Source organism: Strix aluco, chromosome 3 (assembly GCF_031877795.1).
Source record: "Strix aluco isolate bStrAlu1 chromosome 3, bStrAlu1.hap1, whole genome shotgun sequence".
In the NCBI taxonomy this organism is placed as follows: Eukaryota; Metazoa; Chordata; class Aves; order Strigiformes; family Strigidae; genus Strix; species Strix aluco.
Window position 1 is genome coordinate 98,318,809 of NC_133933.1, and position 16,638 is coordinate 98,335,446.

Here is a 16,638-nt window from a genome sequence, read left to right on the forward strand (position 1 = left end):
CATCCCCTAGGAGCCAGAGACATTGTTTTCTCCCAAGCACAGTGCTGTCGTAGCCAAAGACACATCTAAGAGCCTTGCCTAGACTCTGAAGACCATCTGGGCAGAAAATATACAATATGTCGGGATTTAAAAGGAATAGAGGATTCTGAAACACCACCATTGAACAAATTCATAATGGCTGCTAAAAATACATTTTATAGGTGTAGCAGAAACATTTCAAAGCCTGAACATAAATGGTAAATTATAGTTTCCTTCTTTAGCTATTAAATATGTATGACTATTCAACTATACAGCTTATCAGCTCAAGAATTCTCAAGTTTCATTACGTTTAGCTACATTTATTATTATTATTTCTTATTAACAACAAATGAAAACATATCTATACAATCACTAGAGTTAAAGAGAGAAAAGACCTCTTAGGTCAGCAAGTTCATCTTCCTGCCATTGCAGTTATTTCCTATTGCATATTTATTTATGCTTCTCAAATCTAATTTTATATTCCATAAGTAGTAAAATAATTTCATCATTTCCATTGTGGAAAGTATGACAGAATTTAGTGTCTCTTGCTGTGAAAAATGATCAGAGATATCACAGTATATGGAAACAAGGTATCCTCATCTTCTTTTTAGTCTCTTTTATATACATTCATCATTGTGAACAAACAGAGATGGAAAATGCAATGTTTTTTGTTAGTCTTCAGGAACTCTGCAGGATATTAATGGCTTTTTGTTCACGACAAGACTAGGGCCAGTTGAGTAGTGCTACAAAACCTGGTGGCACAAAGGCTCGGTGTACCCCACTAGCAAGAACTGGTTTGTGCACTGCTCTTATTCCAGCCGGAGGCTGTGAAGGAGCAGGACTGATCCTGGCCTGGCCCAAGGCATGCTGTGGAGCACACTACGTTTCACCATGCTACCCATCTGTTCCCTACTCACTCAACATTGTGCAAATGCTACACAATGCAGCTTTTCCTTACTTTCCCTACTGCCCCAGTTCATCTTTCCTTACAGAGAGTTTATAGTAAGGGGGGGTGGAGGGGGCAGCACAAGAGATGGGCTGTGGAAGACTCAGCTGGGGGGGACTTTGAGAGGAGGCTGACAGCTTGACATGCTACTGGACACATCTGCCCAGTGGGTCTTCAGTAGGACAGGTTGGGAGTCCTATTCTTGGAAAGGGCCAATATGTTAAGCACTTTTTCAGGAAAGGACTGTTTTCTCCATCTCCTGTTTTGACCATTTCAAAATGAAAGTTTGGGGGTTTGTTTGCTTAAAATCAAAAAGTTCTTCTGAAGAATAAAGTAGTCCTGGGATAAATGTAAGTAAGCAAGGTCAAATCTGAAGCAATATGCTTTGAAATTACCAAAATGAAAGATCATAAATAAACCAGGTTTTGTCTTTTGCTGTTCCAAGGCTGTCCAACCTGAGAGTAACAAGCATGTTCTAGGCTCATTTCACAGAAAAAAACCCCAGTTCTTCCTGATTACAAAACTGAGAGAGGCCTTACCACTGTAAACCTACAGGCATGAATTAATTCTGCTAATTTATTTTCTTTCCCAAAACAAAAGGACCATTTGTATCATTGTAAAACAATTTGTACCCAGTTTTAAGCAGGAAAAAAATAATTACTCTCCGTTATTGCAATTTTTCAAGGTGATGTAGCCAGAATGGATTCAACTGTGTGTGCTCATATTTGGGGTCTTTTGTGAAGTGTCTCATGAAGATCTGCAAGTAGCTTCTGTCTTTATCTGCTCCTGTATACCAGCATGAAAGGAAAAATAGCCTCCACCCTCCCCCCATTGCCTTTGCAATTCAAAGCTGTTGCTAAAAACAAACTTCAAAATGAGGCACAAAGTTTCCATATAGGCAGATGTTATCATCTTGAAATTCTACAGTTACTATATAGTGTCTCAGATCCTTCTTCAGATGTTTGCATAGATTCCGATGTAGTCAGGTAACAGATACTCTGAATAATCAGAAAGAGGAGTATCAGCTACCTGATGAACTGAATTATCAGTCTCTTGATTTTGAGAGATTAAGGTATAGCATTTAACACAAGTCTGAAGATCATGGCATATAACCGCTTTGCAGATCTCAAAGGTATGTTTCTGAAGCAAGATGTATGTGCCACTTGGAATCTAGTGAAACTTAAAATTTGCAAGGAGAGATGGGAGAGATTTGTGGCTAACTGATATCAAGCGGAGATGCAGAATTCTTATTCTCAAACTCAGTGGTGAAATGAGTTGGGTTTGGGTAAGCCAAGTGTGCAGAGAAAAAATTGGAGATAATCTAAAAAGTTGACTCTTATCAGTTAAATAGTGTGTGTCTGAAACAATCCAACTGTTGCATCTTTGCTCTTCTTATTAGAATGCTACTGTGGATGGCACTGTGGAGAAAGTTTGCCAACTATGTCCTTCACATTTGCTTACTTTCCATTCGAGCTGATAATTACCAAGAGAACCAAGCAAAGATGCAAGTGTTTGAAAAATCCAGTGATGCCTTTGAAAACAAGCTCCATGAATTCAATATTAAAATATCAAGTTGATCTTAAGGAATTTTGACAGTACTAAGAATGAGATGACCATTGCTATCGCTTGCCAGTACAGTGGCAAGGTGCTCTTGGAGCCAAGAGTCAACCAGTCTTTTTAAAATGCAACATCACAGACAAGGATCTTTGGCACCAGAGCTAACGGGCTATGCTGATTGTTCCTAATTTGAGAATTTTCCATTTGAAGGAACAGGCCTGCCTTGTAGGTGGGTGTCCAGCGCGTAGAAGGATTTCTGTCACCTGCTGAAACATTGCTGGCAAGAAATGGTTCTCAGCAGTGACATTTGAGTTGCCAGTTGCAGTGGCTGTGGACACAGACCTGGTATCTGACACGTCCTGTGAGGTCATTTCCAGGCAGGTTGGAAAAATGGTTGGAACAGATGTCTGCAAGTGATCTGTCAAGCTGTCTGTGCTAGTAGAGAAGTATTAGGAACAGCCTTACTCGCTATCTGTCTTCACTGGCCATCAGTGGAAAAAGGGAAAGGAATTACAAGTAGCCCATAGGTTATCACTGTATGAAATTATTTGATAAAGAGGTTGAGTCCTTTCTTCCCATACTGCTGAGAAAACTTGGGCGAGTCTCTCCCTGCAGGAAAATACCATCTTTCCATAGGGTTTTGCTGAAATCCCCCGTGACTGCTGCCTGCCTGCCTGCCTGCAAGAAGGGTGCCGGGCACTGATGTGACTGTGATGCAGACAGTGGGGTGACCCCCAGCAATAACCTTGGGTTTGCTATTGGCAGAGAGGGAATGCTTGAGCTCTGCTTGCTTGTGGATGTTCTCTTTATGGGGATTTTGCCTGTCAGGATTTGCACTTCAAAATATTCAGTAAGATGAAGAGCCTTGGCAGCCTCAGGAGGGCGAATGCTAAGTTTAAGCTTTCAATACAGGTAATTTTATAAGTTTCAATGCAGTTTGCTACTTTCTTGGAAAAGGAGATGACTATTAGTTTTAAATTATTGGGGTTATATTTAGTTCAATGGATAGTGGCAGGCAAGGCTTTGCACAATTGAATGAATGTAGTTATTCTGCTGTTACCAGAAGGAAGTTGCAATAAAAGTCATATGACAGACAGTTTCAGGAATATGGAAATGCAATAAAACCCTAAACTTTTAAAGGAAATAACTTTTCCAGGCAAGGCGATACACATACAGTAAAACTACATTAAACTGGATTACAGTATTTTTGATTACAGGAAATATAGTGGAAACCAGCATTCATGACTGACTGTCTTTTCTGAGTCAAATCATGTAACAGTTTTAGACATTGAAAAGCTGCTAACAGAACAGATAAAATATTTTAACTTTTAATTAAAATACTGAAGAAAAGGAGGCATAAATAAACTTAGCATTAGTTATGTAACAAATATAGCCATGTAATAAGTTCAACTAACTACCATTTTATTAATTGACATGCAGTTAATTAGTAAGAAGTCTCAAATATTTATTCATTCAGTATTTTTTACTCACCTGATTGCTCGGATGACAGTTTTAAGAGCAGGGGTGAGATCTTCTACTGACACATCACACTGGCACCCTTTATCATCATAAACATCATCTGTTCCAAGACTGGTGTCAGCTGCAAAATACAAGAGCAGAATAAACAAGCAGCATTTAAAAATCTCTTCCTTAGTGTTTTCTAACCACCTACACAGTGGTTCTGGAAAACAAAGGACTACAAATCAAACAAGATAGAGCTTCATCAGTTTGCGAACTGTATGATGCACTTGTGTGTGTCTATGCTTGTGTTATAAATGGCCTGGGTAGTTCCCAGTGTAAACAGTAAAAGTTAGAAAGCAAGAAAGCCCTGTTATTTTTCAAACAAATTAATAGTTGAGTACCAGTATGTCTATTCCTGATTTCTCATTGTTTTTCATCACATTCTCTGTCTTAATGGAAAGTGGTGAGCTAACAGATGTAATGGCATTATCAAAAGATGCTGAAGTTATATTAAATTTTTATTTTTTTACTACTATGGATCAACCTGACATTGAAGACAAAGGAGAAGATACATTTCATTTAATAAGGAGGCTGTGGAATGATCCAATGCTTTATTACAGATGAAAATGAACAAAGTACCTTTTTACTAGAAATGAACAGAGAATGTCATCCATTATGGATCAATTGCCACCTCAAACCTGAGAGCCATGTTGATATTGCAGCCATCCTTTGCAATAGGAGCAGCTTAAGCCAAGTTACTGTATTTATTTGCCTGAAAAAAATGGATCCTCCACCCCTTCCTAACACTGCCTTTGCAGAGTCACCATTTGAGAATTAGCCAGAAATCTCAGAAGTGCCCCATGTACCTCAATACACAAAGAAAAAAGGGACTGATGCATGACCAAGAAGGTTTACAAACTTAAAATGCACTGGAATGGGAACAGAGCAAGGAGGGTAGGGTCAGTGGATGCCCATACATCGTATATGTCTCAAAGGCATGTGAAGTACAGGAAAACTCTTGAGGGTAGGTGTTTTTCCTCCCAAACTATCTTTCTTCAACTGCATGAAGTCCAAGTGCCCAGGTGAAGAATTTCACCCAAGGTCAGTGTATTTAACATCTAAGTGTCTCTGCTTCATGAGGAAGAGAGTGTAAAATGAAAGAGTGACATGAAATAGAGAAAAAAGGATTGGATTCAGTAAGCCTCACTAATGGAGGAGATTTTTTCCCAGTCCTATGTCCCTGCCTACATTCATGCTGTTATTTAAACCACAGGCTTAGTCATCCAGAAACGCTGCAAGTAAACCATTTCAGGGGCTTCTATTATAAGCAGATTTGAAGCGCAGACTCAAATGATTGCAGGACATTTTTTGCAAGTTGATTTTTCAGAAGGACTGTAAATTAACGATGAAAAATATTCTTTGTCAGTCAGAAGTGCCTGGAAACTTCATGGTACCTTTTAAACCTAATAGGAATGCTATCTCAGCATAAACAGCACAGTACTAGGCTGCATCTTCAGGAACTGGTATTGCTGCATGTTGTCTTCACAGATTTAATATTTGGCCATAATAATTTATTTTGATGACTCTAGCTAGTTCATTATCCTCAAGAATATATTTTCTTTTTTGATTGTTGCTGAACCGGTACATTCATGAGGAGCATCTGCTGTAGCTTTGAACAGCAGGACCTTTTATCTTTGACAGATCAACTTAATACAGAAAGAAAGATGGTGTATAGCCAAGTTAATAATATGTTTAAGTACACATGAAGCAATCAAATGAAACTTAAAAAAAATTATTTTACATTGTAAAAGTGAAATTTTCATACAAAACTTTGAAATTTCCCCTTACATGCTATTACTGTAAGTCATACTACAATAATGACAAGAGTGCTTTTTTCTCGCACTCTTTCATGAGCTTTGCTACTGACTTGGCTTATCTTCTTGATAAAATATATCTCTCCACCTATCCTGCCTAACTAACATTTGGATCCCTGCCCAGAAATGTGATTAGCTAAAATAAACTATGTAATTAGTTTGATAGGTATATACACTACCTAAAACCCCCTCTCTGAAGGTGTTAACACGAACTTTCCAGGTGCCGTGTCTGATCAGCCTCTCCAGTTACTTCTCCCAGTGCCAAAATCTCCCAGCTCATTTCTAAGTGCCATGCTAAAACCAGAGCTTTTTGTGCTACTGCTATTTCCAGTGGCTCTCTAAGGCTTGAATCTACTCAGTTATGTCAGTATAAATTAGGAATAATTTTGCTAGGGTCAACAGATCTACAACCATGTAACCCCAGGGAAACAGGAGACTCCAACTTGAAAGTTTAAAATAAACATGTTTCTGAATGGTTCTCTCACTGATATGGTTCCTGGGTCCTTTGCCAAGTACAGTGTCATTAATAAAAGGGCTTCCTTAGCACAGTATATCTTTGCAGAACTGTTTTGAGAACAGTGTGGTGCAATTACAGTACTGCATGTTTCTCACATGTTGATACAAAAATCAGCAAAATCTTTAGAGAGATGTTGGAAAATTCTTATAAATTTAAGCCAGCTTTAAGAAGATACCGCTCCTAATAAATCACCTTATTTTTTTCTTTCTAATATTCCCACTGACATGAATTTCCTTCATTATGGCAGGCACTCTACCACATGTTAATAAAACTTGTGAAAAGCTATAAATCTTGTTTGATTCATATGGGAAACATTCATGTTTCTTTAGAATACTGAGCAGACTTGGGAAAAAGTTTGGGAAATGCATAGTAACAATTTGGAAAAAAATTCCCGCTTAAAACACCACTGAAATCAAAGTTCACATTCTGATGAATTTTTCCAGTGGAAGCTCATGTTGTGCACGACATAGTTATGAGGTGAGATGTACTTGTATTGCTTCTGTCCCTCTCAAGTTCATCGTCGAGGTCGGGGCTGTGTTGGGGTCAGTTTGGCCGCTTTGGCAGCTCCAGCTGTTAAAATCCCTGCCAGTTCCCAGACACAGCTAAGCTACAGCCTCCAACAAGCCTCACTCCCAGCTGCTGCCTGTTCCCAGAGAGAGCCCTCCCCATCATTAATGGGGCAGGTAGACCCTCTGGTGCCAGCTCATGCCTAGCCCTGCACACATCTGCTTCTTCATCTTTCCCCATACCCTTTGTCTATGTCTCCTGTGCTCTGTTGGGGTGGCTGTGCATGGTCCAAGCAGGGTCCACAAAGAACCTTAGGCAGCAGCTTCTCTGCATGAACCTGGCCACTCTGCCAAACCTTCCTGGGGTTGGCACTGGTCCTTCTTTCTCTCCAGGAGCCACTACCACCAGCAAAACAGGCCTTTCATGTCTGTTGCTTGGGCAGCTCACAAATCTGGTCTCAATGGTGGCCAAAGTGTCTCTTAATACAGATTTAGACATACCCCTGCAAGTCTCCCAAAGAAGGGGTGTCAGCCAGTCTGACAATCCAGAAACAATTCCCATTTTCTAATATCATCATCTTTACAATTCAGGATGTGTTTTGACCCTAAACATCAATCTGGAAAGCGTTCATTTCACGACTGATGAGGCATCTGCCATTGTCTTACAATCTTTGACATTATTTACTTTGGGCTACAGTCTTGTCTTTGCCACTTTTTAATTTCTTTCTCTTTCTTCCTGAAGAGCAGTCTTTGATTTAATCACCCAGCAAATCAGCAATTACCAAGAAATAGAAAAGAGGCATGAACAAGTCATTAAAATCATCTTGATATTTCCCTGTTTGTCACAGTATTTATGCATTCTTCATGCAAACTCCAGTCATTTATGATTACCCCAAATGAATGGGTGAAAAATTACACTGTTCTGAAACATTATATGTCACCAACAGAAAATTTATGAGTTTGTAGCTGCATTTCATATGGCTCTGTGCAAAGGTTATGCGCAAGGCTTGATTTATTATTTCTGTAAATATCATGTGTCCTTTCTTAGAAGTGTTTTCTGTTGCTTAATAATATGCTTTGGCATTGGGAAAACTGTGACACTGCTCTGATCACCCTCATAGCTCCATGCTTTCAATGTCAGTAACATTCAAGTAATTATGTGCCTGTCTAATAGAATCAAAAAGATTTTGTTTCTGGGAACTGCCATATGCTAGCAACAACAATCCAGCATTAATAAGTGCATGTGCTGACACCATGTATAGTCCTATGGAAGTGCTCCCAACAAAGTGATTGGTATGGTGATCCCAACATAGATCCTTTGACTTGTTTTTTGGAAGCCTTTGGAAGCTCTCAGATCTTACTCTGACTGCGCAGGAGGTAGTTTGGTCTCTTCATGTGGGTGATCTAAATCATTCTGCTGAGGCTGAGTACCCACCTTCAAGACATGGCAAAACCTAAATAGGTGGCTGAAGTTGATAGTCTGCACATGACTCTCAATTATTCATGTTACAGCACAATGTTGTGTCAACTTGGTAAAAAAAGCACTGATTTTGGAGAAAAAGTCTGATTGATTTTCATTGTAATGCATGACTCAAGGTGAAAGATGGATGGTGGCCTAATTTTCACAGGTGCTGAGTTACATCAAGCCATAGTTTATAACTATCATTCAAAATCCAGAGTTCAACTTGGGAATTGAAGTCCAAGTGATTCATATGCAGCTCCACAGCCTGTTCTCCACCCCGTTCAGCAGCCACATCTGAGTGCAGAGCTGCTCTGGCTGCCCAGGGCAGCAGAGCAGGGCACCCCAATGTGACACACTCATCTCCAAACTAATTTTCTGCGTGAGCGGTCAGAAAGAAAATGAGTGGAGATTTCAATGCGTCTAACTTCTGGGCAAGTAAAGTTAGACATAAATTCAAAGCTTTTGGAGGACAGATTGTCCCTGGGGGAGGTGCCAATACATAGGTCTGCTGCAGCAGGTGTGCCCGGGCAGCTGCTTTAGCATTAGACTCCAAACTGCCTTACTCTTAAATGGCTACTGAGCTTAGATGACCCCTCCTGTTCAAGAAGCAATGCTGGCAGCTTAATACTCTCATTATTCTGTTCTTTCAGCCCCTTTTGCAAGGAACGTAGCATGCCTGTTATGCTGCTCTAGGTAATGCCTAGCATGCCTACAAGGTAGGTGCATTTCACTCAACTTTACACTGCTTTTGAAGTACCTTTCTTCACCCTCAGCATTTGCTATGGGGAGTTAGGGATTTAGCCTATATTCTCTAAAAAATGGAGACATCCTGTATGTATTTTATAGTATTTCCACAAATAAAATAACGCACAGAATGTTTCACAAAATCTCAGTTACTTTTTTCCCTCAAAAATTATTCTAAGTACAAACATCTTCATGGTTTATGTTCATACAATTCATGCCATTTCTCTTTATCAAAATAAAATGTGTCTCAGCATAGTGCCTTTGTTTAAATTTGTTTCATGAAACTTCTCACCTCTTCACAAGCTCCCATTATTTTCCTGTTTGTTCAACCATGAACACAAATTCTCTTCACTGCCCCTAAAAGTGATTTTCTTTCATGTTTTCCTTTGCTATCAACAAGCTGACTCTTTTTCAGTAAAGATTTCACATAAATCATTTTACTGTGATTGCTTGCTAAGCTCCATAGGAAAAATCAACTGAAAAAAGCAACACTAATTGGGATGGAATTTAATCATATACTTAATGATAAGAACACCTAAAACTCCCCCAAAGACGGAAAGGCAGCAGCCCATGTTTACATGCTTTCCAGAGTAGAGGCCAGAAGAAGGAGGGCCAAGGAAGTGAATCATGTATTTATTTCCTTGATCCCTGAAAAAAAAAGGCTAAGGCTTTCTTCTAATCATGAAAGAAGGAAGGAGGAAGGACAAATAAACTTCTATGCCATGCTCTTCACGTTAGATGCTTAAAATTTGTCTAGAAAATGACACAAAAATTCCTGGTAGTACACAACAGTACTCAAGTGGCAAAATTAGGAAAAATTATTGAAAACATTGTTTACAAGGAGCTTTTGTGAAATGGTTGCCATTTCCATGTTGGAAAGCAATTTCACGGGAAAGGAAGGAAATCGGTGCCTCCTGGAAGGAGGAGCACTTCTGCACGAGCTTGTAGGAGCTCCCTTTCCCTTCTGCTCGACCTGAGCCTCTACCCTGCAGGCAGTACCTATGAGGAGTGCAGTAGTGCTGTATGCATAGCCAGTTCCTTTCTGCTGAAAAAGGCAAAGCTTTTCAGACCGGGAAGAGAAGAGGACATCAGAACTGGAACTTGGTAGCTGCAGTGCAGTATGAAGCAGAATATCATAAGAATATCTCTAACACATTTTATATGTGAAAGCATTTCTAAAAAAGCTCAGATTTGCCCAAAATGGAAGGTAGCATTAGAGGAAATTTTTTTACATATTCTGGGTGTAATTATCTAGTCTCCTTTCTTTGTAAGTGCAATTTTTTAAGGTCAGAAACCTAATTTATATCAGTTATCATATAATGCAGGCAAGCTCCAAATATCTAAAATTCTAGCATTCCTTTCTAACAACTCTCAGTTATCTTTAGTTATTATTTAAATTCTCAAAAATTTTCTGCACTGGCAAAATTTCATGGAACAGCTCCCACTACTTAATTAAAAAGTAGTCCTTTTCATTTTGAGTGATGATATGAAAAACCAGGAGACTTTCTAAAAACAATTCATTAACTGCACAATAATTGTGCAGTTAAAAGGGCTGATCTTATTATAAATCGTGGCACATTAGCCATCAAGTTTAGATGGCCATGTGAGATAGTATGAAAGAAAAATGCTAGGTGACTCTAAAGGTATGTTTTTAGTGTATTTTTAGATACACATCTCTGTTATTTTATATACACCACACACAAGAAGTTAAAACTGAAAAGAAGTTGCAGATATATATGATAAGATCTAGAACTGTGGACTAATGAGCTCAATGTCACACCTAATTGACTGTCTCCCTGTAAGACCCTGTAGCACACATCAGTTGATGCGATGTCTGATATTCCATAAGGTCTACAGAGATTTTCAGGTCCTGTTGTTTGAAGGAGGTGGTAGCTGTGGGCAAAGGGAGAGAGAAGGATGGCAGCTTTAGATTCAGGTAGCCACAGGAGAGTCCTGTATTTTAAAAAGCCATGAAGGATTTCCCCAACATTTTATAAAAATGAAGACATTCCTCAAATGTTTCAGATTTGGTGCAGGTGGGTTACAGAATCACAGAATCGTCTAGGTTGGAAAAGACCTTGAAGATCATCCAGTCCAACCATTAACCTAACACTGGCAGTTCCCAACTACACCATATCCCTCAGCGCTATGTCGACTCTACTCTTATATGGTGGTTGGGAAGTTTTATGAGCATCCTCACAAAATGACTTCTTAACTCATGTGTTTACTCTTCACTACAGATGAGGTTATCTGAAATCCATGCAAATCATACTTCTGTGTGGTGGTCTGCTGCTGTCCTTCATGGAGCTGAGCTTGCTAATCATTCACCTGTGACCAGCGAGTAAGCACTCAGTCCAGTGAGCAATGGTGCACAGCAAGTTCCTCAAGATGTATCATAAAAAGAGAGACTAAATTATGGACTCATATGGCCAGGACCTTGGTTGGAATAAACTAAAATAATGCCTCAAAACCAATGGCCTGTACTTATTTACACAAAATGAAAAAATGGCTCAGAGCTTAGATCAGAATGCCAGGTCTTCCTAATTAGTTACAGTGACAATGGTAATAAAGGAGAGCTCTATCATTGAGTTAAACAATCACAAGAAAATAAATCTCCTGTCTAGCACAAATTGATACATTGCTAATAAAATGTCATTTAGTCCCATCATATGGGTTTTATACAAATTGAGCAGCTTTGTTTTGACATCATGCAGCTTCATTTTGAATCAGCAAATTTAAGCTAACTGAGATGTAAAAGCAACCAAACTAAGGACCTTTGCCCCATCAAGCGAACCCTGTACAAGGTCAAGATGTTTGTGCTACTGAGAGGAAAACCTGTCATTTTTGCAATACATAAATTACATGGTAGTAACTGAAGACATGGGAGCTGAAATGCACAACTGCATTCTTTCGATGGCTCTTATAATATACTCTACCCCGAGGATTTTGTGCAAGTAGGGAATGAAAGGCTAGAGGTTGCGTAAGCAGGGATGGTGAAAGAAATCAAATATTTCCTTAGAGACTTCTTTTTAATTAATCAAATGAAATATGTTTGTAATATTTCCAGTTCTGAATGCTTTTGATGTTTTATTCAAAAAGCCACACAATGTCTCTAGGTTACAGTAAAGGTACAATAACTCATGCAGAGGCTTAGAAGCATAGGATGGTAGAAAACAAGTATAATAGGGCATTTTTGTCCCTCATTGATAACTGCATCCACAACGTAATATCAGTTCATTACTTCAGCTGTGGTGGTGCAAGACTGGAGCATGATTTAAGCAGAAAAGATTCTGTTCCTTAGAAAATGAGGCAAGCAGAAAAAAATCACAGCAGGAACACCAGTGTCTGCAAAGGCGAGATTTTGTGAGGTGAGTCTCTGTGGCTGGATCTACGCTACATACAATGGGGGATGGGCACAGTGCCTCAAGCAATGGCACGAGATCACCTGTACTATTTAATCACTTGCACAGACTCTGGCACGGGTTTGGCCCCTGCCAGTGGGTATTCTCATGTGGCGGGGGCTATTCCCCATGGGCAGTTTGGCTGTGGTTTCCCTGGTTTTGGTGCAGGGACACTGCATGAGAAGGCCCTGGGGCCAGAGGTGGATCCTGGCTCATGTTGTGTACAGGTATGGGGGTGGCTGCCTGTGGCTCTGAGGTCAGGCAGCACCTTCACCCATGCGATGCGGCATCCCTTCAGGGGAGGGTCTTGCACGACCTTATATGATTCTTGTATCCTTTTAAGTGTACGCTTTGTAAAGCTTCACTATTTACCATTCTTGACTGGTGAAGATTTTCCTTTGATTTGCTTGATCCTGATAATTCCCTTTTAGACTGAAAACAGAGATTGGAAATACAGCATCCTGGCACCTTCGTTAATTTGTGCAGGGTCTCTTCTTCAACAAGAGTTCTGGCAGTTGTGAGCCACATGTCATCAGAGGCTGGACATGTATTTAAAATCAGTTTATATAAGTCTCAGTTTTCAATTTCACTCCCCTGCACTGTTGTTAAATGCTCTAGAGAGCATCTGCAGCCACGCCACCAAAGACCTCTCCAGTCATCAAAGCTCTCTCAGGTTTGGATTCCATTTGCAAATGCACATATGTAGCTGAAATAATTGCTGCCGTTGCCAAGCTCACTTTGGCAATGGCAATAAATAGTTTATAGGCAGTTTCAGAGGACTGTTGCTATCCATAAATAACGCCATTTATGTAACAGTTTTGGTCATACTGTTCTAAGGCTGCTATGACAAAATCCTTTTGGGAGATACCTGTGCCCAGCTTAAGTGTTTTGCTTGTTGTCAAGAAGCTCTCCTTCTGTGGTTTTAACAGGCAGCAGGGGAGTGTTAGTAAGCTTTTGTTACTGGGTAGCCTAAGAGGAAGGCTACTACATTTTCAGTCATATTAGTCTCTTAGCTGCCTCTCTGGATTAGAAACTTCCCTTTACAGGCCAGTTTCTAATTTCTAATGTTTAGTTTTTTCAGCAGTCTCTTTCTGATGGTTCTGGCCCAGATTCTCACCATGTCCTTTATCAGAACTCCGTCAGCCCTTGAAAGTCGCTCTCTTGACTGTCTTAGATCATCCTCATACGTTAACAATTTCTCTTCCTTTCAGAACCTTTTACTTACATATTTGCTTCTTTGCTTTACTTTTACACAGAGTTCAGCATACCTCACCATCATAGCGAGATAGTTCCTGCCCTACTTGTGGTAAGAGAAAATAGTTTACAACCTCATATCCCATACCCTGAAAGAAAAATGAAGCAACTATCTGAGTGTCTTCTCTTTTGGAAGGGGAAGTTCATAGTGAGAGTTTATTACTTTTTCATTAGATCACTGATATAAAGTTTTTACACTGGACTGGGTACCCAATACTATGTTGTCACTGTCCAAAAGGTCTATTGCAAGTGTCATTTCTTCTCCCCCCAAACATGCTACAGAGATGTAAGAATCACCAGAAGAACCAGCTGTTCAAGGGTATTGTTTTGTCCAGACTTTTATCCAGAAAGGGCTGGCTTCTAGTTTGGCTTGAAGATCAGCCTGCCAAAATAATTAATCCTTTGGCTGAAGAATACTTCAAGGAGGAAACTGGAGGACCTGACAACTGAAAGATATTAATAAAATGCTGCAAATACTTTATTTTCACCCAGTGAAAAATGCAAGATGTTCAAAACTAAATAAGTCATCTCCAGATCCTTTTCATTGAGCTGTCAAATACAGAAAGCATATCAAACTATGAAACTGGTAACACACCAAAAAAGAAAAAGAAATCAAAGTTGGTAGTGTCTGACTTTTCCTGCAATGGACTGGGTAAGGCAGGAGGGAGCTGCCTCTCAGCAGTGAGCACACTGGACATCTCTGATGATACTAGTCCTAGAAGTAGCTGGATGAGCTCCCAGAGTGGAAACTTGGCATTTGCCTAAAAGCTGGAGACAATGGAAGCTGTTCCTTCTGCTACAGATGAGAAATTGGTTGTATCTGTTGGCCTCGGTTCATAAGGGTGGACTAGTAGCTGGAAACCGCTAACCAGGAAACAGGCTGCACTCACCCTGAGGAGCGGGAGGATCTTTAAGGGTTTACACACAGCAATGAATGCTCTGTTGTTATTATCTTTTATGTACAGATATATCCAAGGTACCGTTTATGCCACCTTTTCCGTGAAAGGGAGACAATGAGAGGGAACATGATCTTCTTGTGCAGATCATTGCTATTAATGACAATACATACAGGACAAAATAGAGGACATGACGAGGAAATGTTTCTGTGACAAATGAGTTGATGGAAAACTAAACGGATGCTTGAGTGAGGTACAGGCTGTGTAGGGCTGGAGCAGAAGTGAGCCACTGATACTCCAGGACTGTGCTCTGCGAATTACTCTCTTCTTAGTTCACTTCCAGGCACAGTGGAAGTTACGGGTGTTTAACCTATGAAATCACTTCTGGTGTGATTTTGGGGAGATACTTACGCTATGTAAGTGATTATGTAGGAAGACTAAATTTAGACAGGGTAACTTCAACCCCACTCTGGTACCTAGAGCATTTCTCACTTTCCACTGTGGAGCAAGTGGCCTTGTCCCAGCTCCATGTCAGCATAAGACCCAGGCCAGCATCACACAGCCCATGTGCTGCAGCTGCCGTGGGACACAAGCCAGGCCCCGTGCCCCAGAATGTAGCGAGGAGTGGTGAGCAACCTGGATAGCAGCCTGGTGGCTGGTACACCCTCACTGTAATGCAGCCAAATTTGGGATTTGTGCATCTGAGAGGTCTCTGCAGGGGAGGGCTAGCCTGGAACGATGACCTTAGCAAACACTGTTGGTTTGTCTTGTTTGCTCTCCAGGAAATGTTTATTTACCCAGGTTTTTCCTGAAGAGATGTGTTGCGTAGGACATCCTCAGTGGAGGGATGGGACATTTCAGTTCAATGGGTATTTGGCAACCTACATGTCTGTGATAATATGTGCTCTTAAAAAGGAAGCAGACACCAAAATCGCACTTCTGTCTAATTAGTTTTACCACAATTGTTGGATATAACATGCATGATTGCCATTGTAGAAAGAGTTTAAAATTATATCTCTTTACTTGGATCAAATTATTTACATTGTACATTTCCCATACAGTCAGGGTCACTGCCTCCTGTTGTAGCTGATCATTTATTTTCTCTTATTTTCTACCTGGGCATCCCACAAGAAAGAACAAAACGTTCATAAGTTGGGAAAAATGTGAATGGAGAAACCCAAATCCAAATTCACTGGGGCAGCGGTACCCCCAGAGCTGTGTGAGTGCACCTTTCAGTGCAGGACCCATCCCTTACAGGGGTCAGGCTCATCTGGTGCTCTCAGCTCCTGCCTATTGGAACGCTGCTTTCACCCACTTCCGTGCTCCCTGGTTAGGGGAGTCACTGTCTCTGTTTTGGCAAGCTTTTGCAGATGAAGATCTTTGCCTAAATGCTGGCTAGTTTAATGCCAGAGAGGACCTTAGCTAGCGAACGGAGAGCAGAGAGGGACGGCATGGGAGGCAGCATGCAGGAAAGGCTATGTTCTTGCCTGCTGAGGGGTCAGAGAGCCATTATGACAAAGATCCACTTCTTCACTTGTCAGGAGTTCTTCCTACATGTCAAATGCCCTTTAGAAAGCAATACATAAAAACAATAACGCTGGTTTTGTTTGCTAAAGCCACCTGCCTTACCGAACTGGATGCAACCCTGTAAAACTTAAAGCACCCAGTCGTATGTCTTGGTGGCAGTGACTGTATCCCCTGTGGAGGTAAGAGGGCATTTCCCAGCTCCTCAGCAAGCTCCTCTGCCTGAGGAGGCCAGGGCTGTACAAGCTGTGCTCTTGGCTGGCAAAGGCACAGCCGGTGCAGTGGTGGCCGTGGTGCGTGGCCCACCAGCGAGAGGCGGCAGGTTTGGGAAGCAGCTGCACCCAGTGCTGGGAGAGAGGGGCTGCGGCAGCAGACCTGCTGCAGCCAAACCCATGGGATGCATTTAGTCTACCTGTGATTTTCTGTATTGATCCCCTTTTCCACCAGTTGGTCTCTATGCATCACTGACACAAGATTT

The 16,638-nt window shown here is 40.8% G+C and overlaps 1 protein-coding gene across 1 annotated transcript in view; it reads right to left on the reverse strand.

Annotated features, from left to right (window-relative positions):
• The window catches only part of KCNQ5 (potassium voltage-gated channel subfamily Q member 5), a 295,778-nt gene that overhangs the window by 12,547 nt on the left and 266,593 nt on the right, over window positions 1-16,638 (reverse strand). Inside the window, exon 11 of the mRNA XM_074819752.1 lies at window positions 4,013-4,121. Coding sequence (XP_074675853.1) covers window positions 4,013-4,121 — 109 coding nt within the window. The remainder of the gene's footprint in view (window positions 1-4,012; window positions 4,122-16,638) is intronic.